Source organism: Coregonus lavaretus (genome assembly GCF_964263955.1).
Source record: "Coregonus lavaretus genome assembly, contig: HAP1_SCAFFOLD_428, whole genome shotgun sequence".
Lineage (NCBI taxonomy): Eukaryota > Metazoa > Chordata > Actinopteri > Salmoniformes > Salmonidae > Coregonus > Coregonus lavaretus.
The window spans coordinates 385,590-411,378 of record NW_028156883.1 but is presented as its reverse complement, the minus strand read 5'-3'; the positions used below and the strand labels follow the sequence as shown (position 1 = coordinate 411,378).

Here is a 25,789-nt window from a genome sequence, read left to right as displayed (position 1 = left end):
GTAACTTTTTTTTGCAGTTACTGCAAACATGAACCCCCATTTTCTCCATAACGCAACACAATGGAGGCAGGATATTTGTCCACATGATAAAGCATGTATTTAATGTCAAAGAAATTACAATTGCTTAGTAGGGCAGAGTAAACCTACAGCTCTCCTATGACATATCTATCATAGTCGAAGACACAGGTGTATTAGACCTAAATGGCCCAATGGCACATCCTCAGCACCGCCTCAGAGACAGCACTTTAGTTCTACACTCAGCCATGGCCGTGCCAAGAAATCTCTGAGACAATGTGTAGCGTGGGCTCAGGTCCTAGTTAGAGGTGATTGAGTGAGACTTAGAGGACAAATAAGGCAACTTCCTCCATATTACCTTTTAATACAAATCCACCTTTTTGAGGGTTGGGTAAAAAGAACCTTGTTATACCACAGCTATGCTGATCAAGCTAAACAGGATCTAGCCTGTCTATGAATAATGTAGCCAATACTGTGTGTTACGCAACCATTCTAACATTATACACACGGATACATTGGTGTTGTTCTTGACAAAGTTGATGACCAGTGTAAATAACAGTCCCACCAGGCCCTTCAGCAGCCTCGTCCTGGTCTCATTTGGTTCTGTTCGCTTCCATTTTATAAATCTGTTGCATCGTTAATGTGATGAGGCTTCACTTTTCGGACTACTTAGCTTATGTGTGTGCGTATATAGCCGCTACAAGGTATGCGTGTGTATGCGTGCGAGCGTGCGCATGAATGCGTGTTTGTGTGTGTAACTAAGGTGTGCTGATGTCATGCTGTGTAGTTGGTAATTGCAGAGCTCTATTCACTACAACACACAGGGGACCCCAGGATGAACCGCTGAGTCAGGGAGACTCTGGTATATGACTGACACTATCCTGTTACACACTCTTTCAAGTTGGTAGGAAGCTTTGTATTGAGTTAGGTTATCACATACTGTAGGTTACAAGGTTATTAGACTACATACTGTAGGCTACAAGGTTATTAGACTACATACTGTAGGTTACAAGGTTATTAGACTACATACTGTAGGTTACAAGGTTATTAGACTACATACTGTAGGTTACAAGGTTATTAGACTACATACTGTAGGTTACAAGGTTATTAGACTACATACTGTAGGCTACAAGGTTATTAGACTACATACTGTAGGCTACAAGGTTATTAGACTACATACTGTAGGCTACAAGGTTATTAGACTACATACTGTAGGTTACAAGGTTATTAGACTACATACTGTAGGTTACAAGGTTATTAGACTACATACTGTAGGTTACAAGGTTATTAGACTACATACTGTAGGTTACAAGGTTATTAGACTACATACTGTAGGTTACAAGGTTATTAGACTACATACTGTAGGTTACAAGGTTATTAGACTACATACTGTAGGTTACAAGGTTATTAGACTACATACTGTAGGTTACAAGGTTATTAGACTACATACTGTAGGTTACAAGGTTATTAGACTACATACTGTAGGTTACAAGGTTATTAGACTACATACTGTAGGTTACAAGGTTATTAGACTAATCTAGGGGCATACTTCATGAGTTGCCTTCGCTATTTCTTGTTATCTTTTTAACTTTTACGTTGTTTATTTAAGGTCTACCATTTTAAAGTATTTGTTTTATCACACTTTATATCAGCATAACGATGCACTTTGAGTTGAAATGAATTGTTTGTATCAGGCAGTACAATCGGCTGCGCAGCTTGCTGAAGGACCCCCGTCATGACTGTATCCTGTTTGCCAACGAGTTCCAGGAGTATTCCTACTGCCCCAGAGAAAAGGGAGAGCCGCAGGACAAATGGCAGACCAGGTGAGTGGCTTTCATCCTCCTCCTACACCTCCTCCTCCGCCTTCTGCCTCCTCCTCCTCCGCCTTCTTCCTCCTCCTCCGCCTTCTGCCTCCTCTTCCTCCGCCTTCTGCCTCCTCCTCCTCCGCCTTCTGCCTCCTCCTCCTCTTCCTCCTCCTCCTCTTCCTCCTCCTCCTCCTCCTCCTCCTCCGCCTTCTGCCTCCTCCTCCTCATCCTCATCCTCATCCGCCTTCATCCTCCTTCTCCTACTTCTCCTCGCCTTAATCTCCTCCTCCTTGCCCCCTCCTCCTCCTCCTCCTTGCCCCCTCCTCCTCCTCCTCCTTGCCCCCTCCTTCTCCTCCTCCTCCTTGCCCCCTCCTTCTCCTCCTCCTCCTTGCCCCCTCCTCTTCCACCTCCTCCTTGCCCCCTCCTCTTCCTCCTCCTCCTTTCCCCCTCCTCCTCCTCCTCCTCCTCCTCTTCCTCATCCTCCTCTTCCTCCTCCTCCTCCTTTCCTCCTCCTCCTCTTCCTCCTCCTCCTCCTCGTCCTCCAACTGTAAAACCCAATATTAAGCCAGTTAATACAAGTCAAGTTGCCATTTGTAGGTACATAATACGTACATTGGAACATTGTGTGTGTGTGTGTGTGTGCGTTTAGGCATGACTCTGTGTATCTGTGTGTGTATGCTAATACAGGTGTGTCCTTGTCTCCCCCCTCTAGGTGTGTGTACCACGCTGCAGTGTGGTACCATGACCACCTGGCAGGTATGAAGCCAGTAGTGATGATCACTGAAGACCAGACCGCTGTGGCAGAGTACAGCAGCCTCAACTGTGGTGTCTACATCCTGTCTACACAGGTACACTATAATACACACAGCCTCAACTGTGGTGTCTACATCCTGTCTACACAGGTACACTATAATACACACAGCCTCAACTGTGGTGTCTACATCCTGTCTACACAGGTACACTATAATACACACAGCCTCAACTGTGGTGTCTACATCCTGTCTACACAGGTACACTATAATACACACAGCCTCAACTGTGGTGTCTACATCCTGTCTACACAGGTACACTATAATACACACAGCCTCAACTGTGGTGTCTACATCCTGTCTACACAGGTACACTATAATACACACAGCCTTAACTGTGGTGTCTACATCCTGTCTACACAGGTACACTATAATACACACAGCCTCAACTGTGGTGTATACATCCTGTCTACACAGGTACACTATAATACACACATCCTCAACTGTGGTGTCTACATCCTGTCTACACAGGTACACTATAATACACACAGCCTCAACTGTGGTGTCTACATCCTGTCTACACAGGTACACTATAATACGCACAGTCTCAACTGTGGTGTCTACATCCTGTCTACACAGGTACACTATAATACGCACAGTCTCAACTGTGGTGTCTACATCCTGTCTACACAGGTACACTAAAATACGCACAGCCTCAACTGTGGTGTCTACATCCTGTCTACACAGGTACACTATAGTACACACAGCCTCAACTGTGGTGTCTACATCCTGTCTACACAGGTACACTATAATACACACAGCCTCAACTGTGGTGTCTACATCCTGTCTACACAGGTACACTATAGTACACACAGCATCAACTGTGGTGTCTACATCCTGTCTACACAGGTACACTATAATACACACAGCCTCAACTGTGGTGTCTACATCCTGTCTACACAGGTACACTATAATACACACAGCCTCAACTGTGGTGTCTACATCCTGTCTACACAGGTACACTATAATACACACAGCCTCAACTGTGGTGTCTACATCCTGTATACACAGGGACACTATAATACACACAGCCTCAACTGTGGTGTCTACATCCTGTCTACACAGGTACACTATAATACACACAGCCTCAACTGTGGTGTCTACATCCTGTCTACACAGGGACACTATAGTACACACAGCCTCAACTGTGGTGTCTACATCCTGTCTACACAGGTACACTATAATACACACAGTCTCAACTGTGGTGTCTACATCCTGTCTACACAGGTACACTATAATACGCACAGTCTCAACTGTGGTGTCTACATCCTGTCTACACAGGTACACTAAAATACGCACAGCCTCAACTGTGGTGTCTACATCCTGTCTACACAGGTACACTATAATACACACAGCCTCAACTGTGGTGTCTACATCCTGTCTACACAGGTACACTATAATACACACAGCCTCAACTGTGGTGTCTACATCCTGTCTACACAGGTACACTATAGTACACACAGCCTCAACTGTGGTGTCTACATCCTGTCTACACAGGTACACTATAGTACACACAGCCTCAACTGTGGTGTCTACATCCTGTCTACACAGGTACACTATAATACACACAGCCTCAACTGTGATGTCTACATCCTGTCTACACAGGTACACTATAATACACACAGCCTCAACTGTGGTGTCTACATCCTGTCTACACAGGTACACTATAATACGCACAGTCTCAACTGTGGTGTCTACATCCTGTCTACACAGGTACACTATAATACACACAGCCTCAACTGTGGTGTCTACATCCTGTCTACACAGGTACACTATAATACACACAGCCTCAACTGTGGTGTCTACATCCTGTCTACACAGGTACACTATAATACACACAGCCTCAACTGTGGTGTATACATCCTGTCTACACAGGTACACTATAATACACACAGCCTCAACTGTGGTGTCTACATCCTGTCTACACAGGTACACTATAATACACACAGCCTCAACTGTGGTGTCTACATCCTGTCTACACAGGTACACTATAATACGCACAGTCTCAACTGTGGTGTCTACATCCTGTCTACACAGGTACACTATAATACACACAGCCTCAACTGTGGTGTCTACATCCTGTCTACACAGGTACACTATAATACACACAGCCTCAACTGTGGTGTCTACATCCTGTCTACACAGGTACACTATAATACACACAGCCTCATTAGGTTAAAGGTGCACTCAGCAATATGACATTATACACAAAAGTCCAGACCATGTTAAAGGTAGATTCAGCAATATGATCTCTCCAGGTACCCAATGCCTGTTCTGTCCCATTGCCCTTTAATGGTGCTAACATGACTAAAGATGAACCCATAGCATACTGTATACTCCTCCTCCATAGGTGAATACGTGGCTAGTGAGAACCCTGCCGTATACTCCTCCATAGGTGAATACGTGGCTAGTGAGAACCCTGCCGTATACTCCTCCTCCATAGGTGAATACGTGGCTAGTGAGAACCCTGCCGTATACTCCTCCATAGGTGAATACGTGGCAAGTGAGAACCCTGCCGTATACTCCTCCATAGGTGAATACTTGGCTAGTGAGAACCCTGCCGTATACTCCTCCTCCATAGGTGAATACGTGGCTAGTGAGAACCCTGCCGTATACTCCTCCATAGGTGAATACGTGGCAAGTGAGAACCCTGCCGTATACTCCTCCATAGGTGAATACGTGGCTAGTGAGAACCCTGCCGTATACTCCTCCATAGGTGAATACGTGGCTAGTGAGAACCCTGCCGTATACTCCTCCATAGGTGAATACGTGGCTAGTGAGAACCCTGCCGTATACTCCTCCATAGGTGAATACGTGGCTAGTGAGAACCCTGCCGTATACTCCTCCATAGGTGAATACGTGGCTAGTGAGAACCCTGCCGTATACTCCTCCATAGGTGAATACGTGGCTAGTGAGAACCCTGCCGTATACTCCTCCATAGGTGAATACGTGGCTAGTGAGAACCCTGCCGTATACTCCTCCTCCATAGGTGAATACGTGGCTAGTGGAACCTCAGTCAAATGGACCCATACAAGAAGCAGGGTCGGGTTCAGATCCGTTTTCATTCAGTTGGTATAGTGTTTACCATGTTATCGGTCCTGTGTGGCTCAGTTGGTATAGTGTTTACCATGTTATCGGTCCTGTGTGGCTCAGTTGGTATAGTGTTTACCATGTTATCGGTCCTGTGTGGCTCAGTTGGTATAGTGTTTACCATGTTATCGGTCCTGTGTGGCTCAGTTGGTATAGTGTTTACCATGTTATCGGTCCTGTGTGGCTCAGTTGGTATAGTGTTTACCATGTTATCGGTCCTGTGTGGCTCAGTTGGTATAGTGTTTACCATGTTATCGGTCCTGTGTGGCTCAGTTGGTATAGTGTTTACCATGTTATCGGTCCTGTGTGGCTCAGTTGGTATAGTGTTTACCATGTTATCGGTCCTGTGTGGCTCAGTTGGTATAGTGTTTACCATGTTATCGGTCCTGTGTGGCTCAGTTGGTATAGTGTTTACCATGTTATCGGTCCTGTGTGGCTCAGTTGGTATAGTGTTTACCATGTTATCGGTCCTGTGTGGCTCAGTTGGTATAGCGTTTACCATGTTATCGGTCCTGTGTGGCTCAGTTGGTATAGCGTTTACCATGTTATCGGTCCTGTGTGGCTCAGTTGGTATAGCGTTTACCATGTTATCGGTCCTGTGTGGCTCAGTTGGTATAGTGTTTACCATGTTATCGGTCCTGTGTGGCTCAGTTGGTATAGTGTTTACCATGTTATCGGTCCTGTGTGGCTCAGTTGGTATAGTGTTTACCATGTTATCGGTCCTGTGTGGCTCAGTTGGTATAGTGTTTACCATGTTATCGGTCCTGTGTGGCTCAGTTGGTATAGTGTTTACCATGTTATCGGTCCTGTGTGGCTCAGTTGGTATAGTGTTTACCATGTTATCGGTCCTGTGTGGCTCAGTTGGTATAGTGTTTACCATGTTATCGGTCCTGTGTGGCTCAGTTGGTATAGTGTAGTCTTTAGGTCTACAACTCCAAGGTTGTGGGTTCAATTCCTGCAGGGAGCACATAGCCTACACATACTAAACATAGGATAAAAGCATATCCTAAGTGGCTTATATTATCAGTCAGTGTATCATTACCTTGTGCATGTCTCTTGGTCTTCAGGAGCACAGAACTAGAATGAGTAGAACGGGGCCTGCCCATTCAAGTCAATGATGGCATAATGACATTCTATTTCTATGTTCAGGAGTACCTGCAGACGTTCTGGCCGGAGCTGCAGGCTGCCCAGGAGCTGTACTGCTCCATCGCTCAGTCCCTGCGGGAGAGAGGGAGCGAGGGGACGGAGAGAGAGTACACTGAACACCTGCCTGCCGAGGTCCTGGAGGCTGGCATTAAGTCTGGCCGATACATACAGGCATGTGTGTGTTTGAACAGCGGTGTGTGACAGTTGACACTATGTATGTGTGTGTTTTTGTGCGTGTTTTATGTGCGGATGTGGGTGTTTACAAGTGTGTGTGTGTGTGTTTGTGGCGGAAGCGCAGTGGCCACCGACCTGATCAGTTTAACATCTCTCCTCAGTGGAGCATATAAAGGAATGAAGAGCAGACTGTTGGACATGTGGAGCTTTACTTCAAACTACACTCAGATGTGAAGGTCCTCCTCTTTACTTCAAACTACACTCAGATGTGAAGGTCCTCCTCTTTACTTCAAACTACACTCAGATGTGAAGGTCCTCCTCTTTACTTCAAACTACACTCAGATGTGAAGGTCCTCATGTTTACTTCAAACTACACTCAGATGTGAAGGTCCTCCTTTTTACTTCAAACTACACTCAGATGTGAAGATCCTCCTCTTTACTTCAAACTACACTCAGATGTGAAGGTCCTCCTCTTTACTTCAAACTACACTCAGATGTGAAGGTCCTCCTCGACAGCCATTTTGTGGCCTACAAACACAACAACCCTGGAGAAAAGGTCCTCCTCGACAGCCATTTTGTGGCCTACAAACACAACAACCCTGGTGAAAAGGTCCTCCTCGACAGCCATTTTGTGGCCTACAAACACAACAACCCTGGAGAAAAGCGAACACCAAAAACACCAATAGCCAAAAATACACATTTCTGTGATCTGAAAATGTCCCTCCAATTTTTACATTTACGTCATTTAGCAGACGCTCTTATCCAGAGCGACTTACAAATTGGTGCATTCACCTTATAGCCAGTGGGATAACCACTTTACAATATGTTTTTTTCTTTTCTTTTTTTTTTCTTTGGTGTGGGGTAAGTGGGGGTAGAATGATTACTTTATCCTATCCCAGGTATTCCTTAAAGAGGTGGGGTTTCAAGTGTCTCCGGAAGGTGGTAAGTGACTCCACTGTCCTGGCGTCGTGAGGGAGCTTGTTCCACCATTGGGGTGCCAGAGCAGCGAACAGTTTTGACTGGGCTGAGCGGGAACTGTGCTTCCGCAGAGGTAGGGGGGCCAGCAGGCCAGAGGTGGATGAACGCAATACCCTCGTTTGGTTGTAGGGACTGATGAGAGCCTGAAGGTACGGAGGTGCCGTTCCCCTCACAGCTCCGTAGGCAAGCACCATGGTCTTGTAGCAGATGCGAGCTTCAACTGGAAGCCAGTGGAGTGTGCGGAGGAGCGGGGTGACGTGAGAGAACTTGGGAAGGTTGAACACCAGACGGGCTGCGGCATTCTGGATGAGTTGTAGGGGTTTAATGGCACAGGCAGGGAGCCCAGCCAACAGCGAGTTGCAGTAATCCAGACGGGAGATGACAAGTGCCTGGATTAGGACCTGTGCCGCTTCCTGTGTAAGGCAGGGTCGTACTCTCCGAATGTTGTAGAGCATGAACCTACAGGATCGGGTCACCGCCTTGATGTTAGCGGAGAACGACAGGGTGTTGTCCAGGGTCACGCCAAGGCTCTTCGCACTCTGGGAGGAGGACACAACGGAGTTGTCAACCGTGATGGCGAGATCATGGAACGGGCAGTCCTTCCCCGGGAGGAAGAGCAACTCCGTCTTGCCGAGGTTCAGCTGAGGTGGTGATCCGTCATCCACACTGATATGTCTGCCAGACATGCAGAGATGCGATTCGCCACCTGGTTATCAGAAGGGGGAAAGGAGAATAATTATTGTGTCGTCTGCGTAGCAATGATAGGAGAGGCCATGTGAGGATATGACAGAGCCAAGTGACTTGGTGTATAGCGAGAATAGGAGAGGGCCTAGAACTGAGCCCTGGGGGACACCAGTGGTGAGAGCACGTGGTGCGGAGAGAGATTCTCGCCACGCCACTTGGTAGGAGCGACCGGTCAGGTAGGACGCAATCCAAGAGTGAGCCGCGCCGGAGATACCCAGCTCGGAGAGGGTGGAGAGGAGGATCTGATGGTCACAGTATCAAAGGCAGCAGACAGGTCTAGAAGGACAAGAGCAGAGGAGAGAGAGTTAGCTTTAGCAGTGCGGAGAGCCTCCGTGACACAGAGAAGAGCAGTCTCAGTTGAATGACCAGTCTTGAAACCTGACTGGTTTGGATCAAGAAGGTAATTCTGAGAGAGATAGCAAGAGAGTTGGCTAAAGACGGCACGCTCAAGAGTTTTGGAGAGAAAAGAAAGAAGGAATACTGGTCTGTAGTTGTTGACATCGGAGGAATCGAGTGTAGGTTTTTTGAGAAGGGGTGCAACTCTCGCTCTCTTGAAGACGGAAGGGACATAGCCAGCGGTCAAGGATGAGTTGATGAGCGATGTGAGGTAAGGGAGAAGGTCACCGTGGGCTGGGTCCAATGTGGGCTGGGTGGTAACCTAACGGTTAAGCGGTTAGGCCAGTAACTGAAAGGTTGCTGGTTTGAATCGTAGAGCTGACTAGGTGAAATCTGTCGATGTGCCCTTGAGCAAGGCACTTAGCCCATATCGCTGCTGTAAGTCACTCTGGATATGTGCGTCTGCTAAATGACTTTAAAAAAAGACAATCGACAGTAAAGTGTTTTCTTCTTCTGTCTCTCTGTCCTTCCATTCCAGGGCACTAAGTATTCTGTCTCTCTGTCCTTCCATTCCAGGGCACTAAGTCTTCTGTCTCTCTGTCCTTCCATTCCAGGGCACTAAGTCTTCTGTCTCTCTGTCCTTCCATTCCAGGGCACTAAGTCTTCTGTCTCTCTGTCCTTCCATTCCAGGGCACTAAGTCTTCTGTCTCTCTGTCCTTCCATTCCAGGGCACTAAGTCTTCTGTCTCTCTGTCCTTCCATTCCAGGGCACTAAGTATTCTGTCTCTCTGTCCTTCCATTCCAGGGCACTAAGTCTTCTGTCTCTCTGTCCTTCCATTCCAGGGCACTAAGTCTTCTGTCTCTCTGTCCTTCCATTCCAGGGCACTAAGTCTTCTGTCTCTCTGTCCTTCCATTCCAGGGCACTAAGTCTTCTGTCTCTCTGTCATTCCATTCCAGGGCACTAAGTCTTCTGTCTCTCTGTCCTTCCATTCCAGGGCACTAAGTCTTCTGTCTCTCTGTCCTTCCATTCCAGGGCACTAAGTCTTCTGTCTCTCTGTCCTTCCATTCCAGGGCACTCTGAATGTGAACAAGCACAGGGCCCAGCATGAAGCCTTCGTCCGCTTTGAGGGCTCTTCCAACAAGAACTCAGGTGTGTTCCACAGCAAGACCTACTTTCTAAAAAAGTCCATGATTACAGATAATCCTACATGAGTAAGGATGAGTGAGAAAGTTACAGACGCACAAAGTTACCCCCCCCCCCAAAAAAAAAAAATGCTAATATCCCGTTATTGTAATAGTGAAAGATTAGCATTTCTTTCTTGGGGGTATGATATTTGTGCGTCTGTAACTTTCTCACTCATCATTATTCACAATTCATTCAGGATTATCCGCAATCATGGTAGGATCCACATTAATGTAGAAGTGTTTAGAAACATATTCTATTCATATTGACAGTAAAAGTGACTCCAAAATGACACAGTACATTATTTACCATTCATTCCTATTGGGCACAAAATAATCTGAAACACAACCAAAACAAACAGCAAATGCATCCAACAAGATTGTAGAGTCACAAGCTTGATGTAGTCATTGAGTGCTAAGAATATGGGACCAAATACTGAACATCTGACTACTTTAATACACATAAGTGCATTTGTCCCAATACTTTTGGTGGACTGTGTACAAAAATATATGGATGAAAATCCCCTCAAATTAAAGCTGCCAGTCTGCACGTTAACCTCATAATCATTGTATAATTTCAAATCCAAAGTGCTGGAGTACAGAGCCAAAACAACCAAACATGTGTCACTGTCCCAATACTGTTGGAGCTCCCTGTATATCCTCTCCCAGAGCCACTGTCCCAATACTGTTGGAGCTCCCTGTATATCCTCTCCCAGAGCCACTGTCCCAATACTGTTGGAGCTCCCTGTATATCCTCTCCCAGAGCCACTGTCCCAATACTGTTGGAGCCCACTGTATATCCTCTCCCAGAGCTGAACAGTGATGTGCTGGTGTGTGGGGGGAAGAATCGTAACCGGGCGGTGCATGGCGATATGGTTGCCGTGGAGCTGTTGCCGAAGGGGGAGTGGAGAGGGAGAACCACGGCCCTGACGGAGGGACAGGGGGAGGAGAAGGGAGACGAGACGCAGAGCCAACCCATGTTCACAGGTACACACACACACACACACACACACACACATACACACTACTGACCTACTGTCTGAATTCCTGTCTCAATTACTCACCTCTGCCTTTCCTAGACTGAATGGATGAGATACTAGACAGTACATACAGAATAAAGACTAGGATAACATAAATGTAACATGTATCATTTACTCCCCCTCCTTCTCTCTCTCTCTCTCTCCCCCCCCCTCTCTCTCTCTCTCTCCCCTCCTCTCTTTCTTCTCCCTCCTTCTCCCTCTCTCTCCCCTCTTCTCTCTCTTCTCTCTCTCTCGCTCCCTCTCTCTCCCCTCCTCTCTCTTCTCCCTCCTCCCTCCTTCTCCCCCTCTCTCCCCTCCTCTCTCTCTTCTCCCTCCTTCTCCCTCTCTCTCCCCTCTTCTCTCTCTCTCGCTCTCTCTCTCTCTCCTCTTCTCTCTCTTCTCCCTCCTTCTCCCTCTCTCTCTCCCTTCCTCTCTCTCTTCTCCCTCCTCCCCCTCTCTCCCCTATTCTCTCTCTTCTCCCTCCTTCTCTCTCTCTCTGTCCCCTTCTCTTTCTCTTCTCCCTCCTTCTCCCCCCTCTCTCCCCTCCTCTCTTTCTTCTCCCTCCTTCTCCCTCCTCTCTCTCTCCCCTCCTCTCTCTTCTCCCTCTCTGTCTCTCTCCCCTCTTCTCCTTCCACCCCTCTCCCCTCCTCTCTCTCTTCTCCCTCTCTCTCCCCTCTTCTCTCTCTTCTCCCTCTCTCTCTCTCTTCTCCCTCCTTCTCCCCCTTTCTCTCTCTCTCTCTCTCTCTCTCTCTTCTCCCTCTATCTCCTTCCTTCCCTCCCTTCCTCCTTACCTCTCTCACCCCCTCCCTCCAGGTCGTGTGGTGGGGATCCTTCAGAGGAACTGGAGGGACTATGTCGTGACCTTTCCCCCCAAGGAGGAGACCCAATCACAGAGCAGGAACTCCCAGCGTATCCTGGCCACGCCCTGGGACCAACGCATCCCCAAGATCCGCATCAGCACCCAACAGGCTGACAAACTGCAGGTCAGATCAGTGTTTGGACATGGAGAGAGAGCAATTAACATCAAACAGGTTTAAAAAGAGACACTAACAGTGTTCCTCAACCTCCATCTTAAACATCAGCATGAGCACACTTAATTAAACTAACCAAGGACTTGATGATTAGTAGAGTAATTGAATCAGGAAGCACACTTCATTAAACTAACCAAGGACTTGATGATTAGTAGAGTAATTGAATCAGGAAGCACACTTCATTAAACTAACCAAGGACTTGATGATTAGTAGAGTAATTGAATCAGGAAGCACACTTCATTAAACTAACCAAGGACTTGATGATTAGTAGAGTAATTGAATCAGGAAGCACACTTCATTAAACTAACCAAGGACTTGATGATTAGTAGAGTAATTGAATCAGGAAGCACACTTCATTAAACTAACCAAAGACTTGATGATTAGTAGAGTAATTGAATCAGGAAGCACACGTAATTAAACTAACCAAGGACTTGATGATTAGTAGAATCGTTGAATCAGGTCAGCTTGCTTTAAGTCTCTGACTGTGAAAAGGACATAGTCCTTGTGAATCGTTCATGAACCCTGTCACCTCCCCCCGTCTCTCCAGGATCACCGTGTGATAGTGCGTCTGGACTCGTGGGACAGCACCTCCCTCTACCCGAACGGACACAGTGTCAGGGTGCTGGGCCGGGCTGGGGAGCTGGAGACTGAGGTCCAAACCATCCTCATAGAGAACTGTATCCACGTACCTCCTTTCTCTGAGGCGCAGGTAGGTTCTAGTATAATCCACCATCCTCATAGAGAACTGTATCCAGGTAGGTTATAGTATAATCCACCATCCTCATAGAGAACTGTATCCAGGTAGGTTATAGTATAATCCACCATCCTCATAGAGAACTGTATCCAGGTAGGTTATAGTATAATCCACCATCCTCATAGAGAACTGTATCCAGGTAGGTTATAGTATAATCCACCATCCTCATAGAGAACTGTATCCAGGTAGGTTATAGTATAATCCACCATCCTCATAGAGAACTGTATCCAGGTAGGTTATATATAATCCACCATCCTCATAGAGAACTGTATCCAGGTAGGATATAGTATAATCCACCATCCTCATAGAGAACTGTATCCAGGTAGGTTATAGTATAATCCACCATCCTCATAGAGAACTGTATCCAGGTAGGTTATAGTATAATCCACCATCCTCATAGAGAACTGTATCCAGGTAGGTTATAGTATAATCCACCATCCTCATAGAGAACTGTATCCAGGTAGGTTATAGTATAATCCACCATCCTCATAGAGAACTGTATCCAGGTAGGTTATAGTATAATCCACCATCCTCATAGAGAACTGTATCCAGGTAGGTTATAGTATAATCCACCATCCTCATAGAGAACTGTATCCAGGTAGGTTATTGTATAATCCACCATCCTCATAGAGAACTGTATCCAGGTAGGTTATAGTATAATCCACCATCCTCATAGAGAACTGTATCCAGGTAGGTTATAGTATAATCCACCATCCTCATAGAGAACTGTATCCAGGTAGGTTATAGTATAATCCACCATCCTCATAGAGAACTGTATCCAGGTAGGTTATAGTATAATCCACCATCCTCATAGAGAACTGTATCCAGGTAGGTTATAGTATAATCCACCATCCTCATAGAGAACTGTATCCAGGTAGGTTATAGTATAATCCACCATCCTCATAGAGAACTGTATCCAGGTAGGTTATAGTATAATCCACCATCCTCATAGAGAACTGTATCCAGGTAGGTTATTGTATAATCCACCATCCTCATAGAGAACTGTATCCAGGTAGGTTATAGTATAATCCACCATCCTCATAGAGAACTGTATCCAGGTAGGTTATAGTATAATCCACCATCCTCATAGAGAACTGTATCCAGGTAGGTTATAGTATAATCCACCATCCTCATAGAGAACTGTATCCAGGTAGGTTATTGTATAATCCACCATCCTCATAGAGAACTGTATCCAGGTAGGTTATAGTATAATCCACCATCCTCATAGAGAACTGTATCCAGGTAGGTTATAGTATAATCCACCATCCTCATAGAGAACTGTATCCAGGTAGGTTATAGTATAATCCACCATCCTCATAGAGAACTGTATCCAGGTAGGTTATAGTATAATCCACCATCCTCATAGAGAACTGTATCCAGGTAGGTTATAGTATAATCCACCATCCTCATAGAGAACTGTATCCAGGTAGGTTATAGTATAATCCACCATCCTCATAGAGAACTGTATCCAGGTAGGTTATAGTCAAGTCAGCCTTTGCACTAAGATGTAAATATTTGTGCTTACCTCCATAAACGTCTCCTGCTGGGAGACCCTGTCGATGCAGTGGAGTACTTCTGCAGAAATGTGGCTTTTTAAATTTTTTTTTAATACATAGTTATTGGTGTGTGTGTGTGTGTGTGTGTGTGTGTGTGTGTGTCTGCATGTCTCTGTATGTGGACGTATGCGTCACTGCACATCTGTTTGTGTGTATCTAGCTTGGCGAGATGCCAGTGTCCTCCCCTGAGAGCCCCTGGTCAGTGGACCCTGCTGAGGTGATTACCAGACGGGACCTGAGACAAACCCACCTGGTTTTCAGCATCGACCCTCGGGGCTGTGAGGACGTAGACGACACCCTGTCCGTACGCAGCCTCCCCCCCGGCCCGGGGGGGGGTCAGAGGTTAGAGCTGGGCGTCCACATCGCTGACGTCACACACTTTGTTAAAGAGGGGTCGCTGACGGACCTGGAGGCCCGCGCTAGGTGAGAGGGAGAGGGAGGGAGTGAATGCGTTTCCGTGTACGTGAGGCATGTGCCAGGGCCTCCCGTAAAGTTACCCTGGAATACCCACTTTCCCTAAGCCAACTGCTATTCCATCTCCCTCCTCCAGTCTGACAGTCAGGATGGTCAGACGTTGTGAGGTTAGTCGCCCCCTGCTGGTGACTGGGCCAGCTCCAGTAACTCTTTCTCCGATCATGTTCTCAGGGCCACCACCTACTACCTGGCCGACCGGAGGTATGACATGCTGCCTGCCGTCCTCAGTGCTGACCTCTGCTCTCTGCTGGGAGGGGTGGACAGGTGAGAGCTCAACACTACAACACTACATCACACTGACCTCTGACCTCTGCTGGGAGGGGTGGACAGGTGAGAGCTCAACACTACAACACTACATCACACTGACCTCTGACCTCTGCTGGGAGGGGTGGACAGGTGAGAGCTCAACACTACAACACTACATCACACTGACCTCTGCTCTCTGCTGGGAGGGGTGGACAGGTGAGAGCTCAACACTACAACACTACATCACACTGACCTCTGACCTCTGCTGGGAGGGGTGGACAGGTGAGAGCTCAACACTACAACACTACATCACACTGACCTCTGCTCTCTGCTGGGAGGGGTGGACAGGTGAGAGATCAACACTACATCACACTGACCTCTGCTCTCTGCTGGGAGGGGTGGACAGGTGAGAGATCAACACTACATCACACTGACCTCTGACCTCTGCTGGGAGGGGTGGACAGGTGAGAGCTCAACACTACAACACTACATCACACTGACCTCTGACCTCTGCTGGGAGGGGTGGACAGGTGAGAGCTCAACACTACATCACACTGACCTCTGCTCTCTGCTGGGAGGGGTGGACAGGTGAGAGATCAACACTACATCACACTGACCTCTGACCTCTGCTGGGAGGGGTGGACAGGTGAGAGATCAACACTACAACACTACATCACACTGACCTCTGCTCTCTGCTGGGAGGGGTGGACAGGTGAGAGATCAACACTACATCACACTGACCTCTGCTCTCTGCTGGGAGGGGTGGACAGGTGAGAGATCAACACTACATCACACTGACCTCTGACCTCTGCTGGGAGGGGTGGACAGGTGAGAGCTCAACACTACATCACACTGACCTCTGACCTCTGCTGGGAGGGGTGGACAGGTGAGAGCTCAACACTACAACACTACATCACACTGACCTCTGCTCTCTGCTGGGAGGGGTGGACAGGTGAGAGCTCAACACTACATCACACTGACCTCTGACCTCTGCTGGGAGGGGTGGACAGGTGAGAGCTCAACACTACATCACACTGACCTCTGACCTCTGCTGGGAGGGGTGGACAGGTGAGAGCTCAACACTACATCACACTGACCTCTGCTCTCTGCTGGGAGGGGTGGACAGGTGAGAGCTCAACACTACAACACTACATCACACTGACCTCTGCTCTCTGCTGGGAGGGGTGGACAGGTGAGAGCTCAACACTACAACACTACATCACACTGACCTCTGACCTCTGCTGGGAGGGGTGGACAGGTGAGAGCTCAACACTACAACACTACATCACACTGACCTCTGACCTCTGCTGGGAGGGGTGGACAGGTGAGAGATCAACACTACAACACTACATCACACTGACCTCTGACCTCTGCTGGGAGGGGTGGACAGGTGAGAGCTCAACACTACAACACTACATCACACTGACCTCTGACCTCTGCTCTGTAAACCTCAGTGAAGTTTATCAGGATTATTAATTCACTCATAGGTCACTCTTGTAACGTTGGCCGGAACTCTCCGGCAGACTGATGCTGTACGTCCTCGCCTCATTAACAGCTGACTGTGTGTCCGTCTGTGCGTGTCCAGGTATGCCGTGAGCGTAATGTGGGACTTGGATGCCCAGACTCTGGCGGTGAACAAGGTGTGGTACGGTCGCACACTAATCCGCTCCTCCTACCAGCTTTACTATGAACTGGCCCAGGCTCTGCTCAATGGAGAGGAGGCTGAGGTCCCAGAACTAGGTACCGATCATGTTTTAATACTGTTAATGTGTCCCAAATGGCACCCTATTTCCTTCATAGTGCACTACTCTTCTCCAGGCTGTCCAAAAGTAGTGTACTATAGAGGGAATAGCATTCCATTTTGAACACATATGTTTTTTTTATTCTGGTTTCATTAATCTTATTGTGAAGCCAAGGTGATTTCTACATGATGTAGTCAATAAAGTTATTTTCTTATTGTTATTTTCTTATTCTATAAATACAATCATATTCTATTATTATTATTATTATTATTATTATTATTATTATTATTATTATTATTATTATTATATAGCCCAGCTACCCCCTGGGGAGAGGGATGCCAAGCTGGCCCAGCTCACCCAGGCCCTGGAGACCCTCACCCACGTCGCCAGGTGGGTACCAGAGGGTTTCTGTTTAATCATTGTCTCACCCACGTCGCCAGGTGGTACTAGAGGGTTTCTGTTTAATCATTGTCTCACCCACGTCGCCAGGTGGGTTCTAGAGATTTTCTGTTTAATCATTGTCTCACCCACGTCGCCAGGTGGGTACTAGTTTTTCTAGTGTACTAGTGGTTTCTGTTTAATCATTGTTAAAGAATGATTAGATAACACATACCTAAATGCACCATATATCTGTCCACCAGACGCCTGCGTGGCCAGAGGGACAGGGGGGGAGCGTTGGAGCTGGAGGGGGTAGAGGTGAGGGCGCAGCTGGATGAGGACAAGAACATCACAGCCCTGGTGCCCAGACAGCCGCTGGAGGTCCATGAGACGGTGGGTAACAAAACATTGGATCAACAGAGGTTTTCATTCATATTTCTGTTCGCTGTTTTCTTGTGACAAAAAAGGTTGAGAGAAAAAATTACATTGAAGAAAGAAAAAAAAACATGTTGTAATGTTTGAGTGTTGTAATGTTTGACTGTTGTAATGTTTGACTGTTGTAATGTTTGACTGTTGTAATTGACTATTTGAAGAAGTAGAAACCACAGCATGTTAGTCAACGAATCTTGCTTGTCATTCCTATCAAGGAGCTAGCCAATGCACAAACTAGCTAACGTGATTGAGATGGGTGGGTTTCCAGGTGGCAGAGCGTATGATCTAATAAATAAATACATGTGATTGATTGTTTCCAGGTGGCAGAGTGTATGATCTATGCCAACCACTGGGTGGCTCGTAAGATCCAGGAGAGTTTCCCCCAGCAGGCCTTGCTGCGCCACCACCCGCCCCCACGCCAGGAGTTCTTCAACCAGCTACAGGACAGTGCCCGGGCACGCGGATTCACCATAGACACCAGGTATACTGTTACTATGTGTCACCAACTAACCAGGCCATTTAACTATACATAGACACCAGGTACAGGTTATAAGCTGTGTTAATAACACTTCTATGAACTATGTTATAAGCCGTTGAACTATGGATATGCATGGATTTATTTTCCTCTTTGAACAGTGACACATGACATGGAACAGTCCAGACATGTATCATATTAAATATGTGAAATTATTGACTTGCACTTTATGTAGTTTTGTCTTGTGCAATGGAACGAATGGAATACTCCCAAAAGTGCAAACTCCAAGTATTTGACAAATGCGTTTGATCCTGTGTCTACACACCAGTCAACCAAAATAACAACTAATTCAAACGTACAGGCTAGATCAAATTACAAATAGCAGTAAAGTTCAACCCATAACCTTGACTCCCTGTCCCAGGTCAAACAAGGCCCTGGCTGACTCTCTGGACCGGGCTGTGGACCCCCGGGACCCTCTGGTGAACCGGTTGCTGAGGGTGATGGCTACCATGGCCATGTCTAACGCTCTCTACTTCTCTACCGGAGCCTGCCCTGTCGACCAGTACTATCACTATGGTAACTAATGTCCTCAGGACCAGTACTATCACTATGGTAACTAATGTCCTCAGGACCAGTACTATCACTATGATAACTAATGTCCTCAGGACCAGTACTATCACTATGGTAACTAATATCCTCAGGACCAGTACTATCACTATGGTAACTAATGTCCTCAGGACCAGTACTATCACTATGGTAACTAATGTCCTCAGGACCAGTACTATCACTATGGTAACTAATGTCCTCAGGACCAGTACTATCACTATGGTAACTAATGTCCTCAGGACCAGTACTATCACTATGGTAACTAATGTCCTCAGGACCAGTACTATCACTATGGTAACTAATGTCCTCAGGACCAGTACTGTCACTATGGTAACTAATGTCCTCAGGACCAGTACTATCACTATGGTAACTAATGTCCTCAGGACCAGTACTGTCACTATGGTAACTAATGTCCTCAGGACCAGTACTATCACTATGGTAACTATTTTCCTCAGGACCAGTACTATCACTATGGTAACTCATTTCCTCAGGACCAGTACTATCACTATGGTAACTCATTTCCTCAGGACCAGTACTATCACTATGGTAACTCATTTCCTCAGGACCAGTACTATCACTATGGTAACTAATGTCCTCAGGACTATCACTAGCAATATGGCAGTGGCTCTACCTTGTCTTTCGATAGTTTATCATATTGCAAATACCTCTCCAGTTCTTTCAGATCTACTCCCAGGGGACAGGGGGTCAGGTTATATCTGGACAGAGATGATTTGTTGACCTCTGTGTCCCTTCCTTCAGGTCTGGCTCTGGACCGATACACCCACTTCACCTCTCCCATCCGTCGCTATGCCGACATGATCGTCCACCGCCTGCTCACTGCAGCCATCGCCATGGAGAAGGGGGCGGGGCCAGCCAAGGTCTTAGCCAGTAACAAAGAGCTGGAGGAGGTGGCTCAGCAAATCAACAACAAGAACAGGGTCAGTATCTTAGCAATACTAAACATCCACAATAGCATTAGAAACCAAAATAAGATCCGATGATATAAGAGAAGATGGTACTGTATCATACTTCTGCTATTTTATTCATCTCAAAATGGGAGACTTGGTGGTGATGAAGACCTAAGGGTCAAAGTTGTTTCAATAAATGACATGGAAGCATAGAGCACAGTGTGTGGAGTCTTTTACTTTTTACTGTAGAAAATCCCCAGTGAGGATGTTATCTTCTGACATTGACCCCTGACCCCTGACCTCTACCCTCTGACCCTCTGACCCCCAGGCAGCGCAGCACGCCCAGAAGGTGTCCACAGAGCTGTTCCAGTGTCTCTACTTCCCCTGACCTCTACCCTCTGACCCCCAGGCAGCGCAGCACGCCCAGAAGGTGTCCACAGAGCTGTTCCAGTGTCTCTACTTCCCCTGACCTCTAACCTCTACCCTCTGACCCCCAGGCAGCGCAGCACGCCCAGAAGTTGTCCACAGAGCTGTTCCAGTGTCTCTACTTCCCCTGACCTCTACCCTCTGACCCTCTGACCCCCAGGCAGCGCAGCACGCCCAGAAGTTGTCCACAGAGCTGTTCCAGTGTCTCTACTTCCTCTAACCTCTACCCTCTGACCCCCAGGCAGCGCAGCACGCCCAGAAGTTGTCCACAGAGCTGTTCCAGTGTCTCTACTTCCCCTAACCTCTACCCTCTGACCCCCAGGCAGCGCAGCACGCCCAGAAGGTGTCCACAGAGCTGTTCCAGTGTCTCTACTTCCTCTAACCTCTACCCTCTGACCCCCAGGCAGCGCAGCACGCCCAGAAGTTGTCCACAGAGCTGTTCCAGTGTCTCTACTTCCTCTAACCTCTACCCTCTGACCCCCAGGCAGCGCAGCACGCCCAGAAGTTGTCCACAGAGCTGTTCCAGTGTCTCTACTTCCCCTGACCTCTACCCTCTGACCCCCAGGCAGCACAGCACGCCCAGAAGGTGTCCACAGAGCTGTTCCAGTGTCTCTACTTCCCCTGACCTCTAACCTCTACCCTCTGACCCCCAGGCAGCGCAGCACGCCCAGAAGGTGTCCACAGAGCTGTTCCAGTGTCTCTACTTCCCCTGACCTCTAACCTCTACCCTCTGACCCCCAGGCAGCGCAGCACGCCCAGAAGGTGTCCACAGAGCTGTTCCAGTGTCTCTACTTCCTCTAACCTCTACCCTCTGACCCCCAGGCAGCGCAGCACGCCCAGAAGGTGTCCACAGAGCTGTTCCAGTGTCTCTACTTCCCCTGACCTCTAACCTCTACCCTCTGACCCCCAGGCAGCGCAGCACGCCCAGAAGGTGTCCACAGAGCTGTTCCAGTGTCTCTACTTCCCCTGACCTCTACCCTCTGACCCCCAGGCAGCGCAGCACGCCCAGAAGTTGTCCACAGAGCTGTTCCAGTGTCTCTACTTCCCCTGACCTCTAACCTCTACCCTCTGACCCCCAGGCAGCGCAGCACGCCCAGAAGTTGTCCACAGAGCTGTTCCAGTGTCTCTACTTCAGAGACAAAGACCCAGAGACAGATGAGCGCTGTGTGGCCGACGCGGTCATCTACACCATCAGAGCCAACGGCATGCTGGTCTTCATACCACAGTAAGGTCATAACAGTAGAACTGGTCTTCATACCACAGTAAGGTCATAACAGTAAGGTCATAACAGTAGAACTGGTCTTCATACCACAGTAAGGTCATAACAGTAGAACTGGTCTTCATACCACAGTAAGGTCATAACATTAGAGCTGGTCTTCATATCACAGTAAGGTCATAACAGTAGAACTGGTCTTCATACCACAGTAAGGTCATAACAGTAGAACTGGTCTGTATATCACAGAAAGGTCATAACAGAAAGGTCATAACAGTAAGGTCATAACAGGAAGGTCATAACAGTAGAACTGGACTTCATACCACAGTAAGGTCATAACAGTATAACTGGTCTTCATACCACAGTAAGGTCATAACAGGAAGGTCATAACAGGAAGGTCATCACAGTAAGGTTATAACAGTAGAACTGGTCTTCATACCACAGTAAGGTCATAACAGTAGAACGGGTCTTCATATCACAGGAAGGTCATAACAGTAGAACTGGTCTTCATACCACAGGAAGGTCATAACAGGAAGGTCATAACAGTAGAACGGGTCTTCATACCACAGTAAGGTCATAACAGGAAGGTCATAACAGTAAGGTCATAACAGTAGAACTGGTCTTCATACCACAGTAAGGTCATAACAGGAAGGTCATAACAGTAGAGCTGGTCTTCATATCACAGGAAGGTCATAACAGTAGAACTGGTCTTCATACCACAGTAAGGTCATAACAGTAGAACTGGTCTTCATATCACAGGAAGGTCATAACAGGAAGGTCATAACAGTAGAACTGGTCTTCATATCACAGGAAGGTCATAACAGGAAGGTCATAACAGTAGAACTGGTTTTCATACCACAGTAAGGTCATAACAGGAAGGTCATAACAGGAAGGTCATCACAGTAAGGTTATAACAGTAGAACTGGTCTTCATACCACAGTAAGGTCATAACAGTAGAACGGGTCTTCATATCACAGGAAGGTCATAACAGTAGAACTGGTCTTCATACCACAGGAAGGTCATAACAGGAAGGTCATAACAGTAGAACGGGTCTTCATACCACAGTAAGGTCATAACAGGAAGGTCATAACAGTAAGGTCATAACAGTAGAACTGGTCTTCATACCACAGTAAGGTCATAACAGGAAGGTCATAACAGTAGAGCTGGTCTTCATATCACAGGAAGGTCATAACAGTAGAACTGGTCTTCATACCACAGTAAGGTCATAACAGTAGAACTGGTCTTCATATCACAGGAAGGTCATAACAGTAGAGCTGGTCTTCATATCACAGGAAGGTCATAACAGTAGAACTGGTCTTCATACCACAGTAAGGTCATAACAGTAGAACTGGTCTTCATATCACAGGAAGGTCATAACAGGAAGGTCATAACAGTAGAACTGGTCTTCATATCACAGGAAGGTCATAACAGGAAGGTCATAACAGTAGAACTGGTTTTCATACCACAGTAAGGTCATAATATTAGAACGGTCCCAGATCTGTTGGTGCTGTCTTGCCAACTCATATGGTCATTGCCAACTAGTAAATGATCATAGGAGTTGACAAGACAGCACAAATAGATCTGAGACCAGGCTAGCAAAACAGCATTGAACTGAGCAAAAACATACAGTAGATCACTATTACAGCACAGCGATTTATGTTGAAATATTTATTGAACAATATCCATAAAACTGGGTGGTTTGAGCCCTGAATGCTGATTGGCTGACAGTATACCACAGGTATGACAAAACATGTATTTTTACTGCTCTAATTACATTGGTAACCAGTTTATAATAGCAATAAGGCACCTCGGGGGTTTGTGATATATGGTCAATATACCACAGCTAAGGGCTGCATCCTGGCACTCCGCGTTGCGTCGTGCTTAAGAACAGCCCTTAGCCGTGGTATATTGGCCATATACCACACCCCCCTCGGGCCTTATTGCTATACCATAACACACTGACCACTAGTGTGTGTTCCCAGGTATGGCCTGAAGGGGGCAGTGTACCTGAAGAACAGAGAGGGCCAGGTGGTGAGTGAGAGACAGGACGGAGGATGTGACTGGCAGACTGGTTCTCTACAGAGATACCTGGACCACATCAGTACCACTACTGCTGCTGGCACCTCCACCTTCAACTTGTTCCAACACATCACTGTGAGTTGCACTCAATTACTTTACAAAGTGTCTAAGATTAGGAGTGCTGTTATAGGATCCGTTTTGCCTCCTAAATCATAGTGAATAAGGGGGAGGGGGGGGGTGGACGGACTACCATGAGATGCTTTGGGAATACGGGCCCTGAGGGCTATCTTCCTGCAGGGTTTTGTTCCAGCCTTACTCTAACACATCTGATTCGACTAACCAGCTGCTCCTCAGGTTTCAGTACTTTACGGATGAGCGAATGATAGTTCTGTCCCGCCTCTTCCCCTCAGGTGCGTATCTCAGTACAACCATCACGTTGTCACTCAAACACACTACGTCTGGAAGTGGTCAGCAACAGGCCCCACCAGGCCCCCGAGACTCAGGCCCAGCCCCCTCAGCCCCAGGGGGCTAGGGGCCGGTCCCAGCTGGTCCAGGAGGTGGTTCGGCAGGCAGAGGAGGCCTCTCAACAGGCGGAGGAGAAGAGGTGCCGGGCCCCCAAACTGTCCAAGGAGGAGAGGGAGTTCAGGCAGAGTAAAAGCCCCAACCTCTACTCTCTCCTGGAGGAGGTCAGGGAGATGGCCTTGCTGGACCTGGCTGCCTGTGGAGGAGCAGGAGGTGGTGGAGATCTGGGAGCAGCTGCTCAGGCTTGTGCTACGTCAGCATAGACGAGGTGGAGAAGTAGGAGGAGGAACAGGTCTGGGAACAGCGGCTCAGCCCTGCGATACATCAACATAGAAATACATACAACTTTAACACTGATTCTGGGTCAGATTATTGTGGAGGAGGGGAAGCAGGAGGAGGCACATCCTTAGTCTTATTTAGAAAATGAACAGTGGATTGAAGTTGGGAGATGAGATGGATGCATGTATTATTGTATACATGAATACACACGGATTCAGGAGCAGCTCTCAACGGGACAGGTACCATAGAAACAACACCTGGAACAAGCAGCAGCGCTGGTTTTAACTCAACGGGACAGGTACCATAGAATCAACACCTGGAACAAGCTGCAGCGCTGGTTTTAACTCAACAGGACAGGTACCATAGAAACAACACCTGGAACAAGCAGCAGCGCTGGTTTTAACTCAACAGGACAGGTACCATAGAAACAACACCTGGAACAAGCAGCAGCGCTGGTTTTAACTCAACAGGACAGGTACCATAGAAACAACACCTGGAACAAGCAGCAGCGCTGGTTTTAACTCAACAGGACAGCTACCATAGAATCAACACCTGGAACAAGCAGCAGCGCTGGTTTTAACTCAACAGGACAGGTACCATTGAAACAACACCTGGAACAAGCAGCTAGTTTTTACAAAACATTTTTATCATTTGCTGTATTTGAGAGACAGAATATATTTCACATAAATCGATTCTCAGGCCATTGTTTTTTCACTGAACTGTATAATGACATCTGGCACTGATGATTGTATGCCATTGTACAGCCTGGTATTGTATTTTAACCCAAATATATTTTTGTAATATTTTGGCAGTTGGTATCTTGGCAGTAAGTATTTGCAAGTGGAATATTCCATTGTATAATTTTTTTTATGAATTAAAGTGCATTACCAAACTTGACAGTTGAACTGTGAAATGTTTATTAATCCTGAAAGTTGATCTGGGTGAAGATCAAACTAATCACGCTGCTAGGTCAAATGTCCACAAGGCTTCAGATAAATACATATACATTGTATTTATTTAGGACATGAAAATGCTAGAATTGATGACAAGAGATTTTTTATAAAAACATTGCTGCAAGTGACACTGATCTGAACAAGAGACTAGATGTTTGAAATCTGCCAGTTCAGGATCACCATTGATACATACAGGGGTTCAAATGTCCATGTCTCAACACTTTCTAAATTCCAAAACTACCCCTCTGTGTCCCGACTCCTGTAGATCTGAAATGATATAATAGGTGTCAGCAAAACGGAGCTACGGGAGTGGCTCAGAGTAGACGCGAAGGCTAGATTTGTACCTGGAAATACATCGTCTGCACTCCTCTTGAAGGCCAGGGAACGTTAAACACTCCTGTCCTTAACCAACATGGAGGGGGAAAATAACTAAGAAAAATGGATGGACATCATTACAAAAAAAATCCTCTTCACATGA

The 25,789-nt window shown here is 47.0% G+C and overlaps 1 protein-coding gene across 1 annotated transcript; it reads left to right on the top strand.

Annotated features, from left to right (window-relative positions):
• The first annotated feature begins 1,760 nt into the window (after positions 1–1,760).
• On the top strand, positions 1,761–25,255 carry LOC311119602 (DIS3-like exonuclease 1). Its single transcript, XM_084194274.1, has 18 exons — positions 1,761–1,838; positions 2,533–2,668; positions 6,869–7,036; positions 10,168–10,246; positions 11,089–11,265; positions 12,111–12,280; positions 12,876–13,037; positions 14,799–15,061; positions 15,284–15,376; positions 16,944–17,098; positions 17,412–17,490; positions 17,742–17,871; positions 18,231–18,391; positions 18,807–18,961; positions 19,751–19,929; positions 21,405–21,550; positions 23,521–23,692; positions 23,968–25,255. The coding sequence occupies exons 2-18, from the start codon at positions 2,579–2,581 to the stop codon at positions 24,340–24,342; spliced, it is 2,754 nt and encodes a 917-aa protein (XP_084050400.1). The 5' UTR covers positions 1,761–1,838; positions 2,533–2,578; the 3' UTR covers positions 24,343–25,255.
• Positions 25,256–25,789: the final 534 nt, after the last annotated feature.